We start from the raw sequence: 23472 nt of genomic DNA, 5'->3' as shown, positions 1-23472 counted from the left end.
ACCGCTAACTTGAATAATAACCCGCGGCAGCAGTGTAAAAGTATCCCGGAGTCAGACGCACCTCTCCCGCATTGACATCCGCACGTCACACGCGTATGATCGCGGGCGCGATTTGGAATCACAAACTTGGCTGCATTTGAGTCTTCAAGGCATTTTGAGGACACAACATCGTCAAGTAAGTAAATTTAACGAATGTTACAGTATCCACTGTAGTTGTCCGCTAGTAAAAACAGTTTTATCAGTCATTATCCGTGTACGAACCAGCGCAAACAGATAATGTTACCTCACGAAGTTAGCCATCAGTCTCCTTGCTTACGTTGAGCATACCAGCTTATTTCTGGTTCAAACACATATGGCTTAATTAAACCAATATTTCCACTTGCCATTGCCGTTGTATCGCGTTTACTACAGTTCAGGAGGCGCTGGCTCATGGCTGGCTGGTGTGTGACTGAGTGGAGGCGGGGCTAATTTGCGTATTCATACATCCGCGTATAGTAAATGAGGCAAGGGTGTACAGTTGCATTCAAGCTATTTTAAGGCATGAGAAAATTATTTTCACAAGAAAAAACATTTAAATGTGTCGTTTTGATGATCAAAGATGAGTTTTAAAGGATAACATTTTTGACATTATAATAACTAAACCGTGTTCTTGCAGTGATTAAACGCCCGGCCGCATGAGGACGCTGTGCATCGTTAGATTCTTTTCACTACAGACGAAGAAGAAACGCACAGCGGCCACATGTGATGTGAACGTTCAGAGAGGCAGAAAAACATGGTGGAGCAGAGTGAAGTCCGCGTGGTTCGCTGCGGTGGCAGCAAAATAAACCTTAGACCTCCGATCATCTCCACTGACTCCAGGTATCCACTAAATCAAGTAAACTTTTGTGACTGATGCTGTCTGTATATTATCTAAATTTCATCATTCTTAAACATTGAGCCGTGCTGGAGGGAATGAAGTTCCCAAAGGTGTGCGTGATCAGCCTGAGAGCAAATTAAACTCCGATCTACATGTGTGTCTGAACACTTGGCTAAATGACAGGCTCAGCTGTATTTAAAGTGTGATGAACTTTAGTGATTGTTTACACTGCTGATGAATGTGTTGTTGGTTTTGTTTTCAAAGATACAGATATTTCTGTAAAGCAGGTAATAATTGTTCCAGACACACATCATGCATGTTGCTTTACCAAAAGGAAATCAGTAATAATGTAAAGTAAAGATATTACAGATCTGTCAAAATTTACGAACTTTGTTTGCTGCAACCACCCTGGATTGCGTTTTTTTTATTTATTTTTTTTACACTTTTTAATTCCCCCCAATATGATGATCCCATTGAAAGGGACTCTTCCTAAAAATAAAAGAAAGCTGTATAGGCATGCAAAAATAAATAAATAAATTATATAAACATTTATATTGTGTGAAAAAAATAGTAAGCGTCATGATATAAAACCCAAGTGGCTCCATTATTAAGTAAGTTTATTTGTCATTGCACTGGTGTTATTTTTTAGTGTTAGTTTTATCAATATTTTAGATTTTTTTAAATTAAAGTTTTAGTTATTTTAGAGCATCAGGTTAAACTAGATGAAAATGAGATCAAATATTTTTTTTCGGTGACCTATCGGGGGTCTGTGAATGGCAAGTATAAAGTGCAAAGGCATTGTCTGTATCACTTACATTTAAAGTTGTCTCATGGTTGCAGGTTTGTTTTGTGTGCTTCTGGGGATTCAGTGAAGGTCTATAGCACACGCACAGAAGAGTGGCTCCATAGTCTGCAGGGCCACACCAACCAAGTGACAGGCATCACCTTGAATCCTGCCAATCACCTGCAGGTCTGTGTGCATCACTTGAGTTCACTTGTATAGAAAGTGTGAGATAGTTGATCAGTTTTGATTGCGTTCCTTTTGTCAGTCAGCATTCCAATGAATTCTTAACCAGCTTATGTTAGGTGTGTTTTGTAGTTTTTTTTTTTTTTCCATTTAAATCGATATTCACACATGTTTGAATTCTGTCTGAGGTTTCTTTAAAGTCAACATTAAATTAAAATTTTAATTATTTGCATATTCCTGATGTTGTGGTATTTGAGGTGCACTTTATTATAGCAGAAAAATGTCTTATAATATTTCATCATCTTCCTTTTTAAAGAATTTCACTAAGCTAACCGTTTATTTTAAGTCTTTATTCCAAAATAAACCTCCTGATCTCCTTGTCGGATTTATTTTGGATGGCTTACTGTTACTTCAACAGCAGAATTTATTCTTTAACCTGTTTATGCATTCTGCATGCAGGTTTACTCTTGCTCAGCAGATGGCACTGTTAAGTTATGGGACTTCATTGATGGCATCCTTATCAAGGTACAGTTGGTGTTGTTGTGAGTAAAGCCAAGGCCACTGTTGCAGTAAATATTTTCATTCCTTTCATGTTGTTTTATTTCTTTTTTTCAGACATTTATCATTGGATACCCTTTGTTTGCAATATATGTGTCCGAGAAACATGATGGAATCGTTTTTCTTCATATTGCCATGGATACAGATTCCAAAAATGGTATGTATTTCAGTTAGGGCTGCACGATAAATCGCATGCGATATTTAATGCGCATCTTGTCAGTAAAGCCATTCTCTAATCAGCGGTAAATCTCCGTCACGTGCGGGCTTTCACATGGAGCAGCATTAACTACACAGAGCCGTTGTTCACTGACGAGCTGCGCAAAACATGTGCAAAATATGATCGTGGTTTTGCGCAGCTTGTCGGTGAACAACGGCTCTGTGTAGTTCATGCTGCTCCATGTGAAAGCACGCACGTGATGGAGATTTACCGCTGATTACAGAACCGGCTTTACTGATAAGATACGCATTAAATATCGCATGCGATTTATCGTGCAGCCCTAATTTCAGTTCTAATGAAGTCATGTAGATTCCTGCCACATCATTGTGATGCAGTGATTAGGATCAGGCACTCTTCACCAATACAGTAGGAAACTCAATTTCTGACTCATTTTTCTGAAAGGAGAAATATTAATACATATTTTCTAACAATATTGAGCATAGCCAGGCTTAATTCTGGTCCACTGAAGCTTATTTTTTGTTAAGAACCTCCCACATAGACCACCTGACCGCCACATGTAAAGTGACCAACCACAGTTTGCTTTGTTTTTTACATGCGGTAGATAAATCTAAAATTGTCACAATATACCAAAAAAACATTTTATTCATCAAGATAATCACCTTTTATAAATCTTGAGGCCTAAATGAGGTAAAAAGCTAAACGTACTGTAGGTGGTAAACAAACTATACTACGGTCTTGTTATTTAACCGTCAGCACCATTAAACGTCCAACAACTCTTTTAGTCTTTATTTACAAACATTTTACCTGAAAATTCCGACAAAGTCCCCGACAACCTCTGTAGTTCCATTCAGCCACTTGTTATCACCTTTTTCAAGATAAGTAAAAGCTTCAAGGAGGTGTTAGGATAAAATGGGAAAATATCTTGGGTTTGTGATTACCTCAGACCTTATGTCAGACATTTAAACCATTCAGAAAGCCCATTGACAATGAAGACAGAAGTGCTAAAATGTTTATGCAAAAAACACAATATTAATAGAAATGAATGCTTTGTGTGTCTGCATGTCCAGAGTGTTTTCAGTTGGTTGCTGTACATCTGCCCAAGTCAGCAGAACAGGAGGTGGAAGCCAAAGAGCTGTCTGCTGTTTCCAGTCGTATCAGCCCAAACCCCAGCTGCACGGCCTTCGGTAGAGAAGTAAGAGCTCACTCAGCACTTTCTTTTAGTGTGGTTATTACATTCTTTCTTTTTTTTTTAAAAGATTTGTCTGTTGGTGGATGTCTTGAAATCATCGAGGTATCTGTCTACAACACTTTTTAGTCCAAGACTAGGTGATACAATTTTTAATATCTACTTTACATCGATAGGCTTTACAGGCACAGAATGATAAAACATAGGGCACGTCACTTTTCCATGGATTCAGGAAAAACAAGCCATCCTGAACAAATCTGGCATTTATAAACATGGCTGATGTTACTCTTTTCCAAAGTGTAGGTCCTTTTCTATGTGTTTTCTATGGGAAAAAAAATCTGTTAATGTGAAAAATCTGATAATAAAATCAATACAAAGACACGGTTACGGCTTGGAACAGATCATGTTATAATGCAATAATACAGGTGTAATATACTCTAAAACCCAACAAGTTGAGATGTTTAGAAACCAATAGGCATGAGTACTGTAGACTTATTTAGTTTGAATTCACTAAAAAAATAAAAAATGAATGTACAAATAAACTATACACTCCATTCACATACTTTATGTAGCTGAAACTTCACTGTACATGTAAATCCCAACATAACAGAACATTAAACACTAATAGATCTCCTCTTATTTTAATCTTGAGCATAAAACACAACCATAGACTGCATAAAAACATGGACGTAGTGTCCGTGACGTCACCCGTAGATTTCTGAAGAGCGTTTTTGAAGCTCAAAGTGGGCGGAGTGGCCGTCGCCATCTTGGCAGCGCGTCACCGCGCGTCACTCCCGGATAATCGAAAATGTTTTTTTCTGCTGTAAAGTTGGGCATTTTAAAATAGGGAGTCTATGGGATTGACTCCCTTTTGCAGCCAGCCTCTAGCGGCCAGTTGACGAATTACAGTTTAAGTCACTTCTGTGTTGGCTTCACGAGAGAGAGCGGGAGGTTGCCGCTTGAACACAACACACAAAGTAACACTTAATTTCAACATTATCTAAATAATAGCTTACGTTTCTGGCTGATACAGATAAGCCGGTAATTATTTTTATGTCTTGGGCAATTTTAAAATTTTATACTATTTTGTCTAAAAAAAAACTTAATTTAAAAATTTTGAATACTACAAGCGAGTTTAAAAATCACAACATAATTTTTGGTCTTAATGTATATGGATATTCACTTTGAGGTCTGTTAAAGACTACATTTAACAGTATTAAATTATTATTGTTTTTAAATGTGAATATTAAATGGCATCAATGTTAATCTAAGTGTGGAATGTAGGAAATAGGCATGCACAATAAAATATTCAGGATCGGCCAATATTGGATATTTCTATGAAGACTCGGGCAGAAATTATAATGAGGCAATATATTTTAAATAAAGTCTACAGTTACCAATAATATAGACTACTTGGAAAAATCTGTATTACTATCTCCATACCAAAGAGGTCCTGAAATCCAACTTGCATGCCTGTTTTTTTTTGTTTTTTTTATGTTTAATTTTAAGTGTTAGTTTATGTCTGGCTGTGGGAAGGTTGTTGAACACTGTCATACCTGCTCAGGTTATGATGGATAAATTTGTCTTCCTGCACAGTCATTGCCCGTGTAAGTGTTGATGTGGTTTAGGAAACATGGTTTGGACCCCATTAGGTTAATTAGTGTGGCACATGCCGGTGTTATTTTTGTAGACCGAGTGCCGTGTGCAGCCCTGTTGCACCTTTACTGTTTTTTTTGGTACAGCCATTACACATCATCACTTCTGAACCTATTTGTGGTTGTGGGAAATAAGAAAGACCTGTATGTTTCTTCAAGCTCAAGACATTGAACCAGCAACCTTACAGTTAGCTCGAGAGAAAAAGTCATTTCTTAACATTGTGTTTTCTGTATATTGTATTTTCAGGGGCAATACATAGCGTTTGCCAGGCATCTCCAACTAAATGTTTATTTCTTCAGGAAGCAGAAGACATACAGGTAATAACCGCTGTATCCTAAATAGCCTTTTTAAGGTCAGAACATGTAGGAACGTGTCCAACCGCACTGCTTATTTACTGGCCTCAGAGCAAGACACGTGTCATGTAGCTTGTTTTGGGCTTTGCCTTACTGTTGGTTTTTCAAATTTTTTTTCTTTTTTTGTAAAAACAAATAAGTTGAGACAACACCACCTTATAGTTCGCATCAACATGAAGATTGTCATTTACTTAGTCATTTAAAAACCATATGACTTTTTTTGTTGATCTCAAAAGGTATGAGCAGTATTTAACACTTCAAGTAATTTGGTTATTGGTCTACTAATAAATGGCATAATTTGAGTGCTTTTTTAAAGGGGATAGATTGTCATTTACTTAGTAATTTAAAAACCATATGACTTTTTTTGTTGATCTCAAAAGGTATGAGCAGTATTTACACTTCAAGTAATTTGGTTATTGGTCTACTAATAAATGGCATAATTTGAATGCTTTTTAAAGGGGACATCGGATGCCCAATTTCCACAAGTTGGTATGATTCTTTAGGGTCTTTATGAAATGTCTGCAACATACTTTAGTTAAAATTCCTCATTGGTCGTGTAAAACAACACCCTTTTTACCTTGTCAAAAACAGCTCTGTTCACAGCGACCCGTTTCGGTTCATGTCTTTTTAAATGATAATGAGCTACTGCTCACCCCACTGCTGTCTTACGTTTTTTGCATATTCGGTGGCGCGTTACCATCAAAAACAAAACTAAAACACTGCGTCCTCAGTGGCTCTGATGTCGGGAGAACATAAAGACTCCTGTTTCACACCGCAAGCTTGAGCTTCACTTAAGCGTGACTTCATCGTCACTGCTGCTGCAGACTCGCGAGAGTATTCACACTGCAGGCGTTTGTATAGCGTCACAGCAGCGGCTGCTAACTGTCACAAGAGAAATAATGTTTTGTCATTTATTTGATCACTTGGTTTCAATTTCTGTAGTGTTTCACTGGGTATACGATGGATATTTGTGATAGTGTGTAATTTTGGTGGTTAATCAACAATCATTAATCAAGTGAGAAATGTCTTAATTAGATGTATCCTGAAATAAATAAAAAAATGACAAAGATTATTATTAATAATGAAACAGTTCATATTGTGTTTCTGTTGTAATTTAATTGTCAAATAGCAAAAATAAAATGATTAAAAAATCAGTTTGGTACAATGTAGTGGTTATTGGATACTTAAACATTAAAAAAAATCTATCTGTACCAGTTACAAAAGTAATATCTGTAATTTTTTTTTTTTTTTTACTAAAAAGAGTTTTGACAGCACCCATCCTTATTTGCTTTCATTACTAAAATGTTCATTAAAAATGTTCCTGTTATGCTAAATGGAAGTCAGTCATTGAATCATGAATGTTAATGACCATTTTTATTTCTGGGTGAAGTATTTCTTTAAATGTCCACTCTTTTTTTTTTTTCTCTTTGTAGTTTTTCCCTAAAAGCCACAGATAAGAAAGGAGCCAAAAATGCATTCACATGCATAGCCTGTCACCCAGCAGACGACTGCATCGCCACCGGTCATGAAGACGGAAAGATCCGCCTCTGGTAAGGCCAGAGTTCACCATCCAGTTTTTTAAGTTCATATGCAGGTCACGTGATCAGAATTGGAGGTTTAAATCAACTTTGTTTTTGCTACAGGAGAAACTTCATTCACACAAAAGAGTACACATATTCTACCCAGCACTGGCATCACAATGCTGTGAACACTGTGTGTTTTACTCCAGAAGGTGGGTTGTACTGAGGCGTAGGTGTGTTTCACACTTTTTCACTTCATCCTCTGTGTCAAATGTATGTTACAGTCCCCATCTGAGAAAACATGACTGTTATTGTCTCTGCAGGCACTAATCTGTTGAGTGGAGGCATTGAGTCAGTGCTTGTCCAGTGGCAGTATGGGGCAGGCAACAGAAAAGAGTTCCTGCCCCGTCTTGGAGGATCCATTTTACATGTGTCAACATCATCTGATGGGCAGCTGTTTTGCACCTCTCATTCAGACAACAGTAAGTCTTCAGCTTTGTGGTCAATATGGGATTTCCCTCCAAAATGAAGCTAAAAGAAATGTTATTTTGTATAAAGAAAACAAAGTCTATTTTTTGAGACAAATTAAGAATTAAAAAAAAATTTTTTTTTTTACATATTATTCTCATGCACCGCACATCTTAATGCGAACACCGAAAATCTCATTATTGTAATGCTAAAAAATGTTATATTATTGAAATTTGTGAAGTAATTATACATTATGGAATTTGTTACATTATGGCCATATTTTAGATCCCTTAATCCTACCCCATACCTAAACTTTAAACTAAAAGTTTTATAAACTAAACCTTAATGGCTTCACTTTCTTCATGCAGATTGGAATTTATATTGTCATACTGTTGTTTTGTGGATGAATTATGATATGTATGAGATTCAACCTTAGTCGGTCTTTACCCGCATATTTCACTATGGTGTCATCTCGGACTGCTTTCTGGTTTGTCATGTGCCTTCTCTTCCTCCTCAGAGATCACAGTTATCGAGAGCAGCTTCAAAGTGTGTGGAGTAATTCAGGGTTTAGTTAAAGGTTTGTAAAGTCTCATTTGCACAAACCATCCAGATTTCATAACTATTGCAGTAAATGTTTATTTCTTCCGATGTTTTTAATGCTTTCAGGAGATGCCGTTTTGACTGATCTAATGATTGACCCGCGCAGTAAAGCTTTAGTGCTGAATGGGAAACCGGGTCATCTGCAGTTCTACTCCCTGCTGCGTGACAAGCATCTCTACAATGTGAGTCTGCCTCAGTCAATACTATAATAAAGCTTAACATTTCTCTGAAATAAGCAAGTATTTGGGGGAAGTATGTACTGGAAAATGTTGGATCACATGATGGTGCGTTAGGTTCATCTTTGTGCGTTCTGCTAACATGGGTAATACACTTTTGTCACCTGACATGTGTCAGATGAAATCACATGATCTGTGGGCCCGTCTTCATGTCAAACATTGTTCGTCATGTTTTGCGTAGATTTGTGCATAACATTCTGTCTGTTGCATTCACAGCTGGACATAGTGCAGCAAGAATATATTTATGAAGCGGGTCTGGATCAGTTTGAAGTGGTGAAGGCTGCCTTTGACATAAAAGGGTATTGGCTTGCTACAGTGGAGGAAAGGGGACAAAAGTCCTCCGATCTTGAATTTTCCCTCAAGCTATGGGCTTACGATGAAAGAACGCAAAGGTATTCATGCTAGATTGCAGATTTGAATAATGTCAAATATATGATCCATGCGAGAAATGTAGGATTTTGACCAGCGACATTTGCTATTTCTCATGGTCCACATGCAAATAATGTAAATCATTTTCCATTTAATTAATACTGTTAGGGGAACAATCAAACATTTTGGCACTGGTCCTTCATCAGTGTTAAAAATAATTATATTCACACCATTTCGTATTATATAATCATGACGTTATCACATAAACCATACATTTATTAGAAACATTTTAAATGTAAACATTTTAATAAAAAAAACAACTTCATAAGCAATACCAGAATATAAATATGCAGTTAAATAAAATTTCAAATAAAAAATTATTGGTAAAAGCAAAAACACACTTCACAGTTTGGAATGTGAAGACTAGTGCAGGTTTATGAAGGCATATGCCTGAAATTTCAATGTCTCAGTATTTTTACACAAATTGTGAAAAGTGTATATTTACGATGACTTTGTGTATTATTTTTTTTTGTATATGATTTAAAATTTAAGTCCCAATTTTCTCAAATTTCTTTTCCCCTAATGATATTTATAAATAAATTAAAAGCAATTATAAGCAATGCAAAAACTATATAATTTTATATATATATATATATATATATATATATATATATGCATATGCAGTGGCAAAAATATATTTTTATAGTACAGTTCAAACGTTTGGGGTCAGTAAGATTTTTAATGTTTTTGAAAGAAGTCTGTTCACCAAGGCTACATTTATTTCATCAAAAATACAACTAATAATTGGAAGAAAAAAAAACAGTAATAATGGGAAATTATAACAATTTAAAATAGCTGTTTTCTATATAAATCTATTTTAAAATGTAATTTTATGATGGAAAAGCTGAATTTTCAGCAGTCATTACTGCAGTGTCACATGATCCTTCAGAAATCAATCTAATATGTTGATTTGGTGCTTCTGAAGCATTTCTTAAACAGTTGTGCTGCTTAATTATTTTGTGGAAACTAGATACTTTTTTTCCCTTTAGGATTGTTTGATGAATAGAAAGTTTGAAAGAACAGCATTTATTTGAAATAGAAATCTTTTGTAACATTAATGACTTTAATGTCTGTATTTCTTTTAATTAAAAAAAAAAAAAAAACTGACTCCAAACTTTTGAATGATCATGTACAAATTTTCGTATTTCTAAACAAGACTTTATTTCTGGACTGTAATGGTGTATTGTTCTGTCCCATTAGTTTCGTACTGAACACTACCATCACTGCCGCCCACACGGATCGGATTATGTCCATGTGCTTCAGCTCTTCTGAGGAGACCACCATGCTGGTGACCACAGCAGAAGACGGCCAGTTCAAAGCATGGTGTCAGGGTGCTGACGCAGACACACAACGTGAGTCAAACCCTTCAGACATTTGCAAAGGTGTTAGTGTTGGATTGAGAAGCCAAACACCAAAGGTCACGAGTCTGAATCCAGACATACCTGTCTCACCGCAACGTTTCCATTTGTGTTTTAGAGGACCAGAACTTCTGGTCATGTGATTTTGTGGGCAGCTACCATAACCTGAAGCCCACAAACTGCAGTTTCTCAGCCGATAGCTCTCTCCTGGCGGTGAGCTTCCAAGAAGTCATTACCATATGGAGCCCGGACACCTGGGAGTTGCTCACCACCCTCTGCCAACCACCTGGAGTAGTAAGGTGGGATATGTTGTTTTACCACTCAGAGTACTGTATATGTTCCCTGTCTTCAAATCAGTCTGTCCAAATGCTTTCTGATGCGTTTAGAATGGGTTGCACAGGTTTCTTGAGGTCTTTAGATGTGTGTCCCATTCAGAGCGGTGGATTAGCATTCACTAAACTCTTTTCAAACTGTCTGAATGGTAGTAACTTAGTAATTAAGATTTAGATGGTGCCAGGCAAAAATGGGGATTCAGTCCTGCTAAGGAATTGGGCGCAAGCCCAGTCCTGCAGGGTCATCAGGGACACGGTTTCGCTTCAACATTGTGTTTTTGAAAAAAGGAAGTTCATTAGATGAAGCTGGGTTTCATCACAATAAAAAATTCATGGCATTCCTTGTCAACAAGTGCTCTCGGTTGTTCCTTCTCTGTGTAACACAAGCAGTAAATTGTGTAGTGTTTTTTAAAAAGTTTTTTCGATAAATATCCGTACTGAAATATTTGAAATGGTTTCAGTCTTCTGCAATATTGAACTTTCTCACTCTCCCTTCTCTCTCTGACAGAAAATGTGAATTTTAATTAAATAAGTATATTACGCTGCATGTTTTAGAGCTAAGCAATCACAATCCAGTGTTTTCAGCGACTCAGTTGACTGAATGCAGTGAACTCCATCTCTGAGTTTAACATGCATTTGGGAATGCAATGTGTCAGTTACTTATGAAATATTCATTTTTTTTATTTTAATAAATAATTTTGTAGTAGTATTAGAGCTATCAGGCCTGAAGAATCTCAGATTCAGTTGATAAGAAAATACTTTACGTATTTATGATCAAAAGTAAATAAAATTGCCTTAAATTATGCCTCTAATGGTGTGCCATTTCCCCCCCTGTATTATCAAAAAATTGTATTGAATATCAATATTTTAAGGTATTTTATGGAAGTTATAAATTCCAGTATTGTGACAGCACTAGTAAATTGGTCGTTAAGGAAGTGTTCACCAAAGCATGTCATCTATTCACCGTCATGAAGGTCCAAGTTCCTTTGTGGAACACAAACAGAATGTATTAGTTATTTTGCTTGCAATTGCAATGAAAGTGCAATTGCAACTGAAAAGTGGTTTGTATGACTTTGTACAACATATCGCAAATGATAAATGATAGCTTTGTGTAAAGAACTGATTGAAATTTAAAGCGGTTATTGACTTTAATCTTCACATCTGCCCTAGCTGTCTTTGGTGCATTGATTAGAAAAGTAGCAATTAGAGGTGTGCGATATACATCGTCTACGATAATATCGTAATTGTTGTTTAAACAATATGCGATTTGACAGAGTATATCGCAAAAACACACCCAGAGACTGCAATTAGACTGCATTAAACAGTCTGTGAGAATGCATATAAATGCCACTTAAGATGCAGTTTCTGTGCCACCTCTGCATTGCAAACACAAATTTTGTTGATACTGATTTCATTTGATTGGTAGCCCTATAGTGTCTTACCATTTGAATTTATTGATTAAATTTAAGAATTTGACACAAAAGATGATGCATACATTTAATTAGGTTAGGAAAAAATTGGCCTTATAAAGGTAAAAATGCCATAAAAGGTAAAAATCAATTTAAACGTACTGAAAATGTTTTCTGTTATTGCTGCAAACGAAGAATATCTGAAGCTTTGTATATTACATGTATTATATACCTTTATTTGACCCTCTAACTCTAGCACTTTCTATTCTATTTTAATTCTACTTTATCTATATTTATCTTCTTTTTTTATAAAAAAAAAAAACACTAGCTTTCTATTTTTTCTATTCTATCTACTTGTTTTTCTTTGTGTGTGTATATGTGTGTGTGTGTAGAATATATATTATACACCTTGCTACGTGTACTGTGTTAGGCTAACTGAGACTTGTCATTTGCACTTATATATTGTTGCTCTTTTGTTAGTTTTGACTGCTTTTATTGTCCTCATTTGTAAGTCACTTTGGATAAAAGCGTCTGCTAAATGACTAAATGTAAATATTAATATATATGAAGAAGATTATAAAAGATTTGGGAGTCAGCTGTCCACAGCAGTCAACAAGATATAGTATTTTGCTGTATTCTGAAGCATGGAATGTTGATATATAGTTATAGTCATTAGGAACTCCAGCAAGTGCTAAATCTGTTTTGTACAGTATTTGCAATCCTCACACTGATTTGTTGAGCCATAAGGACATGGGCGGCTTTGCACCATGTTTGATGTATATTATCAAACACACACACAAAATGTGATTTTGTAAACATCAATAAAGTTATAATACCTCAGAGTATTTATTGCTAATGTTTTTGATACTGTTCATTGGTGTCATATTACAGTTTCTGATTAAGAGTAAGGCAACTGAATATCACTCACTGAGAGTAATCTGATGAAATATGTAACTGACATGGGTCTTGCTGATCATGGTGGTCTTTGAATTGGTGAAACCGACTAAAGGCATCTACTTTGATCCGCCAGGGACCTTTGTTTCGGCCAATTAAGCTGCTCCAAATACTTGATTGCCACGACCACCAGAAACCTTCTCTGCTGCTGGAATCTCCTCACTTGTGCATGTAAGTAGTCATTATTATTGGTTCATATTTCATATTTGCAGTTTCCAGTTCCCCCAAGAATGAACATTATCATTATTTACTCAGCCGCACGTTATTTAAAACAAGCCATAAGATTAAATTTTTTCAGTCGAGCATAAAAAAAAGAAATTCTGTAGCTTCGCTTTTCATACAATAACATTTCATAGCAAACATGGACTGTCCAGCTCCAAAATATTGTCATATTAAGTTTTATTTATAAAGTGCCTTTCTCAAACTCAAGGTCGCTGTATGAGGAGAAAATACATAAACACATAACTATAATATGTCTGTCACATTATAATAACCCAGTTGTGGACCAATTTTATGGTACTTTCATGGGCTTCTTGGTCCTTTTAAGAGCTTAACAGCATTTTTGGGTGAACATCTCTTGGGTAACTAGGCTAGCGCAGTCTGGTTTTATTCACTGTTTGGTTTTGCAAGGTCAGTTTTATTTAATGTCAAATCTCTTTCATTCACAGTGGAGTGGAGCACATCTGTGGAAGTTTCCAAGCTGCAGCCGGACCCCTTGTCAGAAAATGTGGCTGCTTTTTCATACCAGTCTAAACATACAGATCGTAAGTGTTTAAAAGGTCATCACCTCTTTTGGTTAGCAGTACATTTAGAAGTAAACCGTATTAGTTTCTTTCTTTAATGTATCTATCTTTCTTTAATGTAAAACTAGTTTTAATGTGTTTTCTGGTCTCTATACAGTGTTTGTTTTCAAACCTAACGAGCCGAGGCCTCTGTTCACCCATAAGAACGTGTGTTCAGAGAAGATGCATCGTGCCGTCTTTGTTCCTCGAGAAGAGCCGTTGAACAATTGTGACGAAAGTTCTCAGTGGCTCAACAGATCTCAACTGTACTTCCTCACCCAAAACATGGTATTTCAGTGATATTTGTAATCACAATGGCCTAAAAACACATAAATGCATAACCGTAGGACGGTCCATTTGTTTTTGTTTTTTTATGTTTGTTAGTTCCTACACCAATTGAAAACCTAGACTGATTTTAAAATAGTGTTTTTAACTCCTGAAAAAGACATGAACATTAATATAATTTTTATATTAAAAAATTATATAATTTAGGTTAAAGTTTTTTAGAAGATATTTGTAATTATAAAATTGTTATTGAATGTATAATAAATGATAAAATTTTATTTATTTTAAATAAGTGAAAAATTTAAGGGGGCCTGAATACTTTCCGTACCCACTGTAAATTAAATGATACATTTAATATGATAATAAAAAAAGGTGTATTTCATGAGCTAGATACGGATTACATTTCTTTGTAACAGCAATAATTGTAAACAACTGCATAGTCCTGGTGAGCTGTGGGTATCCTGTAAATATGTTCTAACGCTATAGTGTGCATACTGTGTTCAATCCTCAGGATTTATTGACCTTCAGCACAGCAACAGAAGAGGACAGAATGTTGTCTTCAAGTAAACGGGTACAGTTTTCTTTCTTACACCATCCTTATTCTCATTCATTTTGAAGACCCCTAAAGTAACTTCACTTGTGTGTCTTTGGTACAGCTTGTCATTGATGACAGCGTTGCTGTAACACCGTTTTACCTGCTGTTGGGCAAACACCGACAACAGCAGCAGAAACTCAACACACCGTCCCATCCAGCAGCTGACAAACCCCAACAGCCACAGGGCTCCGTTACCATCACAGAAGTAAGTCATTTCAAGTAGGCGGTCTATTCGTTATATATGTTTCAGAAGGATCATGCGACACTGAAGACTGGAGTAATGGCTGCTGAAAATTCCGCTTTGACATAAGTTATTTTAAATTGCAATAGTATTTCGCAATATTACTGTTTTTACTGTAAAAATATACTTGTGTGTGTGTATTTTTTTTTAAAGTATTTATCTTTTTGTAATGTCTTTTTTTTAGTTGTTACACACACCAGCTCATGTTCTACCTGCTGCGTCAGTCCTGTGCTCAATGTTTGTCAGTTCCCTCCTGATCTCCAACACTGGAGTCCGGCAAGACCCCCTCAGGTTCTTTGTTCACATGCACAATATATATTTCCTTTGAAAGTTAACCAGAGTTAACTTGCTTACTTCTCAGTTTCCCTTCCCTTTTTTTTCCCCCTGAGATGCTCTGTACTGCAAGCACATAAATGTTATATTTTTCCTTTTGCTTTTTCTGGCACTCTTACAGGGAAATGGAATCTTCCGAGCAGGAAATGAACAGTGAGAAAGAGGAAGAGCACTCTGAGGAGGAAATGGAGGCATGTGATAGTCAGCAGGAGCTCAGAGCTCAGGGTTCAGTGGATGAGGTGACACCGAAGCTTTCTAAAGCACAAGAGAGGGAATTGAAGAGGGTCAGAAAGACTGACTTTAGCTGGATGGCTGGCCTCATTGACTCCAAACCATGATGGAGCAATTTCACAGTCCTGTTTGTGTTTTTGTTTATTCTTACTTCAGATCCAGACATTTGTTTATTCGGACTGCAGCAGCCCATTAGTGGTTTAATAAGTGATTCCATTTGGAACAACAAGGACAGCAATGCTATTTTGTAACTCTGAATGTTAGTAAAATGTTCATCCTATTTGCATCAACAATAATTTATAAAGAACTTTTTGAACAATGTACTGTGACGTTGAATTTATTTCAGTATATTTGTGCATTTTAATGTTAACTTTTTCCAATTAAAGTATTTAAACACCCTTGAATCGGGATACATTTACTTAAGAGGCAAATTGAACATATGAAGTCTTGTTTTCTGAGAAACTGAAGAAAATAACTTCATGCTTAAAGCAAGATCAAATATCTGTCAATGGGGTATGTAAGCTTGTTTTCCTGTTGAATTAAGTAGATTTTTCTGAGACCTTTGGCAATTATTTAAACGCATATATTTAAATAAAATATTGCTTTGGCAATATTTTTTTTTTTTACAATGTCTCATAAAACAAGACGACTTATTTTGTTTCTCAAGTCGATGTATATAGATTGCACTGGAAAACTAGACAAAAATACTGAGGAATAACATCAGCTTTTTGCTGTGTGATCCAAAGGTACAGTAAAAGTTACTTGGTTTTAAAAAGTCTTAAATTTATCTTCATAATACTATATATATAGTTTTATTATTTCAACCAAATTTTGACATTTTATTCTCCAAAAACTTATTTGAAACCTTAAAAGTAGACACTTTACTTACATTTAATGTGCTTTCTATGGACATAAAATCACTTTTGAAAATTTCTTTTGATGTGGACATCTTAATGTCTTTGACCCATATATAGTTTTCTAGTGGTAACATCTCAGTTACTTTAATTCAGTTGTTATTCTCTTTCTGTGTACTAATGTAATCTACAGACATGGTAAACAATGTCACTGCCATGTAATCAGGTTGTTTTTTGTCTTTGCTTCTCATGCAAGCCAAGATGAACTCGGCTTTTAGTTGGTGCATTAACCAAAAAAGTCTGAAAGGGCCTTTTAGAGAAAATTACCAGCAAACCCTTCTGAGGAATGTGACCCTGTCCTATTGCCGCTGGATGTGTTCCAGCTCCTCCCGGTTCACAGTCGACCTCTTGAAATCATCCCTCTACTTATTTCAAATCACTCAAACATTGCATTTGGGTACAAATCTGTTTATTTCGGTTGAAGTGAGATGCGGTACAAGTCTTGAGTTGTATATTCCTTGTATATCTGGGTTTTAAGCACAATTTTTTTTGCAAGTGTTTCATTTTGTAATTGTGTCAAGGGCAAGATCTTCTGTGTGGTGTTACATAGGAGGACAAAACTGAATTCAAATAAAACTAGTCAACACGAGAATATAAAACTTTTTTTTTTACAGATGTAAATAAGGCTTCACATTCATAGAAAGACAGTATGCACTGAAGCAATTAAGTGTTTAAAAACTGACAGTATGTTCGTAAGGGCCTCATGAAACAATCCTGGCATGTTAAAAATGCTTGCCTAACAAGTGAAGTAAACCGGCAGTGACTTGGCACCTGTGTTTGTGACCAGCTGCACTTCAAACCAGCCAACCACACTGGACTCAATAATCCCTTCTCTGTTCTGTGCATATGGTGGATTCCCGCTGGTGTCCAACAGCAATATTACACAACTATTACAAAATACTTCATATATATGTCAAGCCAGCTGTGGTTGTCAAAAGGATGTTAGTACCTGAACGATTGTAGCTTTTGTGGCTCATAGGCAGGTCTTTAATGTTTACTTTGTGCTGTCTAGATTAGCATTTGATTTGAATGAAGGGAAAACAGGGGTGTCATCACTTACAGAGCAGTAAAAATCAAGAGGTTGGTTGAGTTATTAGCTAGTTCTAAAATCCAGATTTTGTTGTGATTTTGAAGCAGATATGAAATCTTGTTAAAAAAAAACAAAATCCTGTGTTAATGCAGGACTGCTACTATTTTGTGCAAATGTCTTAATACCTGAAGTGTCTTGTTGCGCTAATTATTTTGTAATGGAAAAAGTATAATCGTGTAAAGTGCTTGTGTAACAATCTTTGCAAAAAGAATTATGTGCTAAAATCACTTTCAAATCAAACAGGACAAAAACACATCTAGTGCTAAAAACTCTAGTTGCAATGGGTTGAGTGTATCAGGGCCTAAATCTCACACCAATAATATTCAGAATGTTTAATATAAGAAAACGGCTGCAATTCCCTCACTTCCACATGGTGAAAAAAATCCACTTTGGTTACATGTACAAACCGTATATGTCTGCATAGCTTTCCAGAAGAGTTATAATAACAATCTAGCACCACTGAAGCTGAGATGCAGAATACTGACTACATGTATATAAATATATAACCATTATATAAGCATTCCTGAATGAATAACTAGCACACTCCAAATAACTATCAAAGAGACTTTAACCATGGCTTGCAAAAAGCATTGAGGGACAAGCATTACAAAACTATACTATCTTAAAGTAGAGCACATTGTAAAACTTATATACCTAGTCTGAAGGTTAGCTATGACCATAAAGTCGAAAAACTAATAAAATACGTAAAAGTAGAATAAATATGCCCATTTTTGCTTTGGAGCTTTTACAAAAGTAATTAAAGCATGTATAACCCATAAGAACCATCCCAGACAGCAACATAGTGTTGGCCCAGATCGGGCGACTCCAGCGATGATGCCGGTTCTGATCAGGCCACACTTCTTTCTGATCCAGGTGAATGCCACCGTTCCACAGATTCCAGATATAGCTGAAGCTCCCATGAGGAGACTGAGCACGGAGCCGTTCAGGCCCTGAGTGTACGCATAGCCTGTGGTGATGCAGTCGAAGCCCAGAACGGTCATGTAGAGGAAAGACAGAGACATGCCAGCAAAGAAGATGGACTGGTTGTAGTAGGCCACCCAGCCATCCTTAAAGGTGCGGATGGGTTCTGTCATTTGGTAGCAGCAACTGGTGTTCTTCTTCACCTCAGCAGATTCATTCATCAGCTGGGAGCCTTCAACTGGACTTTCATTATTTCCAATCTCTGCAACAGTGAATTGGAAAACCACAAAAGTAAAATGAAAAGTTTTTGTTTAGTTTTTTAGCAAATGATTAGTGAAAAGGTGCTTAATCTTCAAAATTTGTCAAAAATGGAAGAAAAGAACTAATCCAGAATTGGAAATAACAGGCTAGTAACAGGGTTTCAGATTTACCCTGAACAAATGCTGGTTTATGGTTAGTAAAATTTTTTTTTAAAAATCTTTAAAAAACTTTAGTAACATGGTTAGATGGTTGAGCTTGACAAGTGCAGTGAACAGTAGAGTTTGAGTAACTTATTGATTAAATAGATTATTATCTTCCAGGGTGTCACAAATTTAAAGAATGTAAATTTTTTGTAATGGGAGAAAACTAGTAGGTAACAGGGTTGTGCACAAAGTGGGGCAGGTGAAAATTTGTATTTTAAGGCAGATCAATATTGCATACTTCTTATGTTGTCTTAATCTTATGTTAGATAATAGTCTAACATATTCAAATGTGCTCACAACAAAAATCACTTTTTACTGTCATACTAAAAAAAAAAAAAGTATTGGGACTCTATTTGTGGAAAGTGCCAGAAGAGTTTGGGTGGTATTACAAACCTTTTTGTACGTTGAGATGCTTCAGCTCTTGGTCATCAGCGTCCTTCTGTCCTGCCTTGAAGGCAAGTGCTGGAGTCTTCTGATAAACTTTCCGAAGCAGGAAGTACTCCAAGCACATGGAGAACACATTCCAACCCGAGATAAAACCACAGCCGATGAAATGGGAACCGAATGCCATGATCTGGCCCACAAGCATTGGAGCCAGAATGTTGGTTAACTGATCGATTATTCTTACAGTTGCGTTCATATCTAACAAAATAGAAATATAGAAAACAATAGGGAGTACAGTTATGGAAAAATAGGATATATTCTGTGATTATATATATATATATATAGAGAGAGAGAGAGAGAGAGAGAGAGATACAGTACAAGTGATTCTGTAAATTATGGAGTCTGCAAGATTTTTTCAATGTTTTTGAAAAGAGTCTCTTATGCTCACCAAAGCTGCATTTACTTCATAAAAATACAGTAAAAACAGTAATATTGTAAAATATTATTGCAATATAAAATAATTGTTTTCTATTGTAATATATTTTAAAATGTAATGTATTCCTGTGATGGTAAAGCTGAATTTTCATATTATGCTGGTTTGGTGCTCAGGAAACATTTCTTATTATTATCAATATTGAGAACAGTTGTGAGACTTAATTGAAAAAAAAAAATCATACTACCCTTATTACTTTTGAATGGTAATGGATATCCCTATATAATATACATATTGGCTATGTGCTAACTTTCATGGATTTCCTGCAGGTTAATGGGTTCACTGGGTACATTGAGAGTCATAAGGACTGACAGCTGATGCAAGCACTCTATACAGATAAGATGATTGATGGAGAAAGAGCTGTAATGTATTTTATGAGTTTCCTCGACTAGGTGAAATGAGTTTTATAGACAATACAGTGGTTGAAAAACGTATTTGGACACTTAAGCCACATTCAATTAAATAACAAAAAAATATATACAAATACAAAATTATACACAAAATTCAAAATGATTTTACTACAGTATGTTTGTTTTCAGATTTACAACAACAGATTCATTGGTCAAAATAAAGACAAAATGATTTGGACAATTTTCCGTTATCAAACTTTTAGTGGAACACGTCTGTTGTTAATGTGATGTGTTAACTCTGCTAGGAACTGACTTTATAAATATTGAAATATCATCAATAAACACTTAAAACCACCATGAGACTAGTTGGTTAAAATTAACTTGATATTTTGTTATGTAATGGGATGAAATTCATACATTTTAAGTTTTGTCCAAATACGTTTGGGGCCATTATAATGAAGGTTGAAGAAGGTGAAACATTCCGAATCCTGACCTGCCAATTTGCTCCGATCATCTCCAGCCACAACCACAACCCAGTCCCTCTGGATGGTGATGGACATAGCTGTGCTGGCCAAGTTAGCGATGTTAGCAATGGTGATGACCAAAATGTAGCATGATGTCTGCAATGACAACGAACATGTAATTAAAAAATATGTCACTGTGTCCAAAACAGTAGCAAATATTGTTATTTGTTGTTAGTCCACTGACATAAAAAGCATGACTTGATATTCAGGAACAGTCCAGAACAACAACAAAAAAACAAGCTTCATTTTGTCTGCTGTATGGATTCTCCACCTCAGTGACACCGGGACAAAAAGCAGGTTTTGTTTGTTATTGTATATGTTAAGTTAAAGCTTTCCAGCCCTATTGAGCAAGCAACATGCTTTCTGCTCACATGACATCCCTGGATTCTGCTGACAGCACGTCAACATTTTGTTATCAAGGTGTCATGTTTCAGTAGCAAGAACTTAAGTCCATGCAGAATAAAGAAGGGACCTCCTATATAGGTCAGAAATGATTTAGAAGCTTGACATAACTCTGAATATCCTGTTATAAGGAGATTGTTTGCCACTGCCAGCTATGAAGAAAAACCTTTTTTCAAACATTTTAAATAGCGAGGCACGTTTAGAGTGAAACTATTTGCATAAAACTGGAGCAAGAACAAAACTGGAGGCCACCAAGAACTGCAGCAAGAAGGTTCTGCTTTTGAAAAATGAAGACTTTCTTTATTAGTACATGAATCTAGATCAGTTCTGAGTGCTTTTGAAGAGCTATTTATTACACATTCAGCAAATACTGATGAATAGTGTCAGAGTTTTACTAGGAAGCAAACTGTCACATCTTTTTAAATACTCACAAGCAACCATCCACTGTACATGATAGTAAGCTGTTCTTTAAACTGGAAAACGGCCATCAGAAGGACACCACAGAGAATGACAGCACTGTTCTGGACAACCAAAGACGTCTGTGCCACTGAAATTGAGAAAGAAAAAGATTCAAATTGCATTTAGTAAAAAAAAAAAAAAATTGAATAATTGGCATAATGAGAAGTGATGCATGCTCTCAGTAATGTGTCATGTTGCACAATAATTCTGCATGCTCTGTTTTTTGGAGCTTTGCCATGTTTACCTTTCAGTCTGGGGTTTTTGTCCACCCAGTCACCAATAATAGCGCCCAGTAAGAGGACAGACCCCGCAACCACCAGTCCATACACAGCTGTCAGGAGTAAACTATTGCCATACAGCTCCACCAAAAACACAGCCACAGCAAAATTCCACATCCGATCCCCCTGTAACATTGTAACCTTATAATGTAAAAGGGCTCCCTATAGTTTTAAGCATAAGCTGAGGTAGATTTTTATCACTAAGAAAATGTAAACTATAACTGAATGTATTTAAAGAAAGAGCAACTTGTTCAGTAAACCATTTAAAAAAAAAAAGTTTTCCCCCCTGCTGTACCGAAATCATACCGAACCATGACGTTAAAACAGAGGTACGTACCGAACTGTCATATTTGTGTACCGTTACACCCCTAATACACATATATATATATATATATATAGCGCACATAACATTCTGTGTATATAATGTAATGTATATATGTGTGTGTGTGTGTATATATATATATATATATATATAAAAGCACATTTATACATATGTTAACAGCGTTTAATATAGATATGTTTTGGAGTAAAGTTATTGTCATTTCTGATCTTCAAACTGTCACTGTGCTGTGATGATAAGAGATGTGCTAATATAATTTAGTAATATGGCCAAATAACTTTAGATATGGTTTTTGGTTATTACAACTTATAAGAATTTTACACAGAAAATAAATTAAGTTTTTATGAAAAAAGTCGAATTTCCCTGATTTTAAGACAAAAATTTAGGAATTCTGGAGATTTTAACCCTTCAGTGCTGCTAAAAATGTAGGAAAAAGTAATTAGAGACACAATAAAAAGAATTACATTTAATTTAATCTTATATTTAATCAATATATCTATTTGTATGTGTGTGTGTGTGTGTGTGTGTGTGTGTATGTGTGTATGTGTGTGTGTAAAAATCTAAAATACAAATACAAAATAAAAATAATATGAATAAAATGCAATAGCAAATATAATGACATGTATGCAACATATGCAAATAAATATATATAGGTCCCTGTTCTTCAAAGAAGAACGATCTGTCAAAAACAGATCCTAATGCAAAGAGACTCTTACCCATGTTGACAAGGCATGTCCTAGGTAAATGAGGAATTTCGCAGACTTGAAGAATTCGCAAAATCTTTCTGAAGAGACAGAAATGCAAGTGCAAGGTTATTTATTATTTTCGTCTTATACCTCACAGCATTCTACTGCAGACGAATTCGTAAAACACTTACCACAGCAAGGTTTTTTAGATGCAGTTCTGTCCATTGTGCGTTGAATATCGATTGTATTTGTTCGGTTGTATTTGTCAGGATTTTAGTTCCTTTGTATTGTTCAGGTTCAACAGGAAAAGTAAATCCTCGCTGCAAATATTTCCTGCGCAAAAACACGAATATTTCCCTTCTCTCCTCTCCAAACTTAGCTATCACTGTAGCTGAAGTTGGAGAGAAATAACCCCTTCTAGAACGACTAAATGTGTAAAAACATATAATTCCCGAAAGGGCTCGCGGACGCAGCCGAGCACCGTGTTTGCCACACAGCCCGTCAGGCAGACTGCTGATAATATAGCGATAATAGACTCCGCCCCTTTTGCGCTCAACAAAGACAGAACCAGAAAGAGTGTTTCTCGAGCTTGTTTAACAAGGTCAAAGTCGTGATTCTGATCCACTAAATGGATTTGCAA

The 23472-nt window shown here is 35.8% G+C and overlaps 2 protein-coding genes across 3 annotated transcripts; one reads left to right on the top strand and one right to left on the bottom strand.

The window, feature by feature from the left end:
• Positions 1 to 655: 655 nt before the first annotated feature.
• LOC107714378 (WD repeat-containing protein 75-like) lies at positions 656 to 15921 on the top strand. The gene is made up of 21 exons (XM_016520201.1): positions 656 to 858; positions 1697 to 1826; positions 2283 to 2348; positions 2439 to 2538; positions 3627 to 3751; positions 5648 to 5718; positions 7188 to 7304; positions 7398 to 7486; positions 7598 to 7756; positions 8260 to 8319; positions 8409 to 8524; positions 8795 to 8970; positions 10208 to 10359; positions 10484 to 10664; positions 13137 to 13231; positions 13729 to 13824; positions 13961 to 14130; positions 14639 to 14698; positions 14784 to 14927; positions 15148 to 15254; positions 15418 to 15921. The coding sequence occupies exons 1-21, from the start codon at positions 773 to 775 to the stop codon at positions 15632 to 15634; spliced, it is 2517 nt and encodes an 838-aa protein (XP_016375687.1). The 5' UTR covers positions 656 to 772; the 3' UTR covers positions 15635 to 15921.
• On the bottom strand, positions 11738 to 23319 carry LOC107714381 (solute carrier family 40 member 1-like). 2 transcript variants are annotated; one of them, XR_001636977.1, is made up of 8 exons: positions 23024 to 23319; positions 22863 to 22930; positions 21773 to 21932; positions 21501 to 21616; positions 20637 to 20763; positions 19310 to 19558; positions 18131 to 18714; positions 11738 to 11748 (listed from the first exon to the last, which is right to left on the bottom strand). XR_001636977.1 is itself a non-coding variant. In XM_016520203.1 (7 exons), the coding sequence occupies exons 1-7, from the start codon at positions 23055 to 23057 to the stop codon at positions 18224 to 18226; spliced, it is 1245 nt and encodes a 414-aa protein (XP_016375689.1). In that variant the 5' UTR covers positions 23058 to 23319; the 3' UTR covers positions 16834 to 18223. The 2 variants fall into 2 exon arrangements, 1 of the variants encoding a protein (XP_016375689.1); XM_016520203.1 differs by lacking the exon at positions 11738 to 11748 and having other exon boundaries at positions 16834 to 18714.
• Positions 23320 to 23472: the final 153 nt, after the last annotated feature.

Source organism: Sinocyclocheilus rhinocerous, unplaced genomic scaffold (genome assembly GCF_001515625.1).
Source record: "Sinocyclocheilus rhinocerous isolate Xijiao unplaced genomic scaffold, SAMN03320098_v1.1 scaffold449, whole genome shotgun sequence".
Lineage (NCBI taxonomy): Eukaryota > Metazoa > Chordata > Actinopteri > Cypriniformes > Cyprinidae > Sinocyclocheilus > Sinocyclocheilus rhinocerous.
Note: the sequence above shows the minus strand (reverse complement) of the source record. Positions and strands in the feature narration are given on the sequence as shown.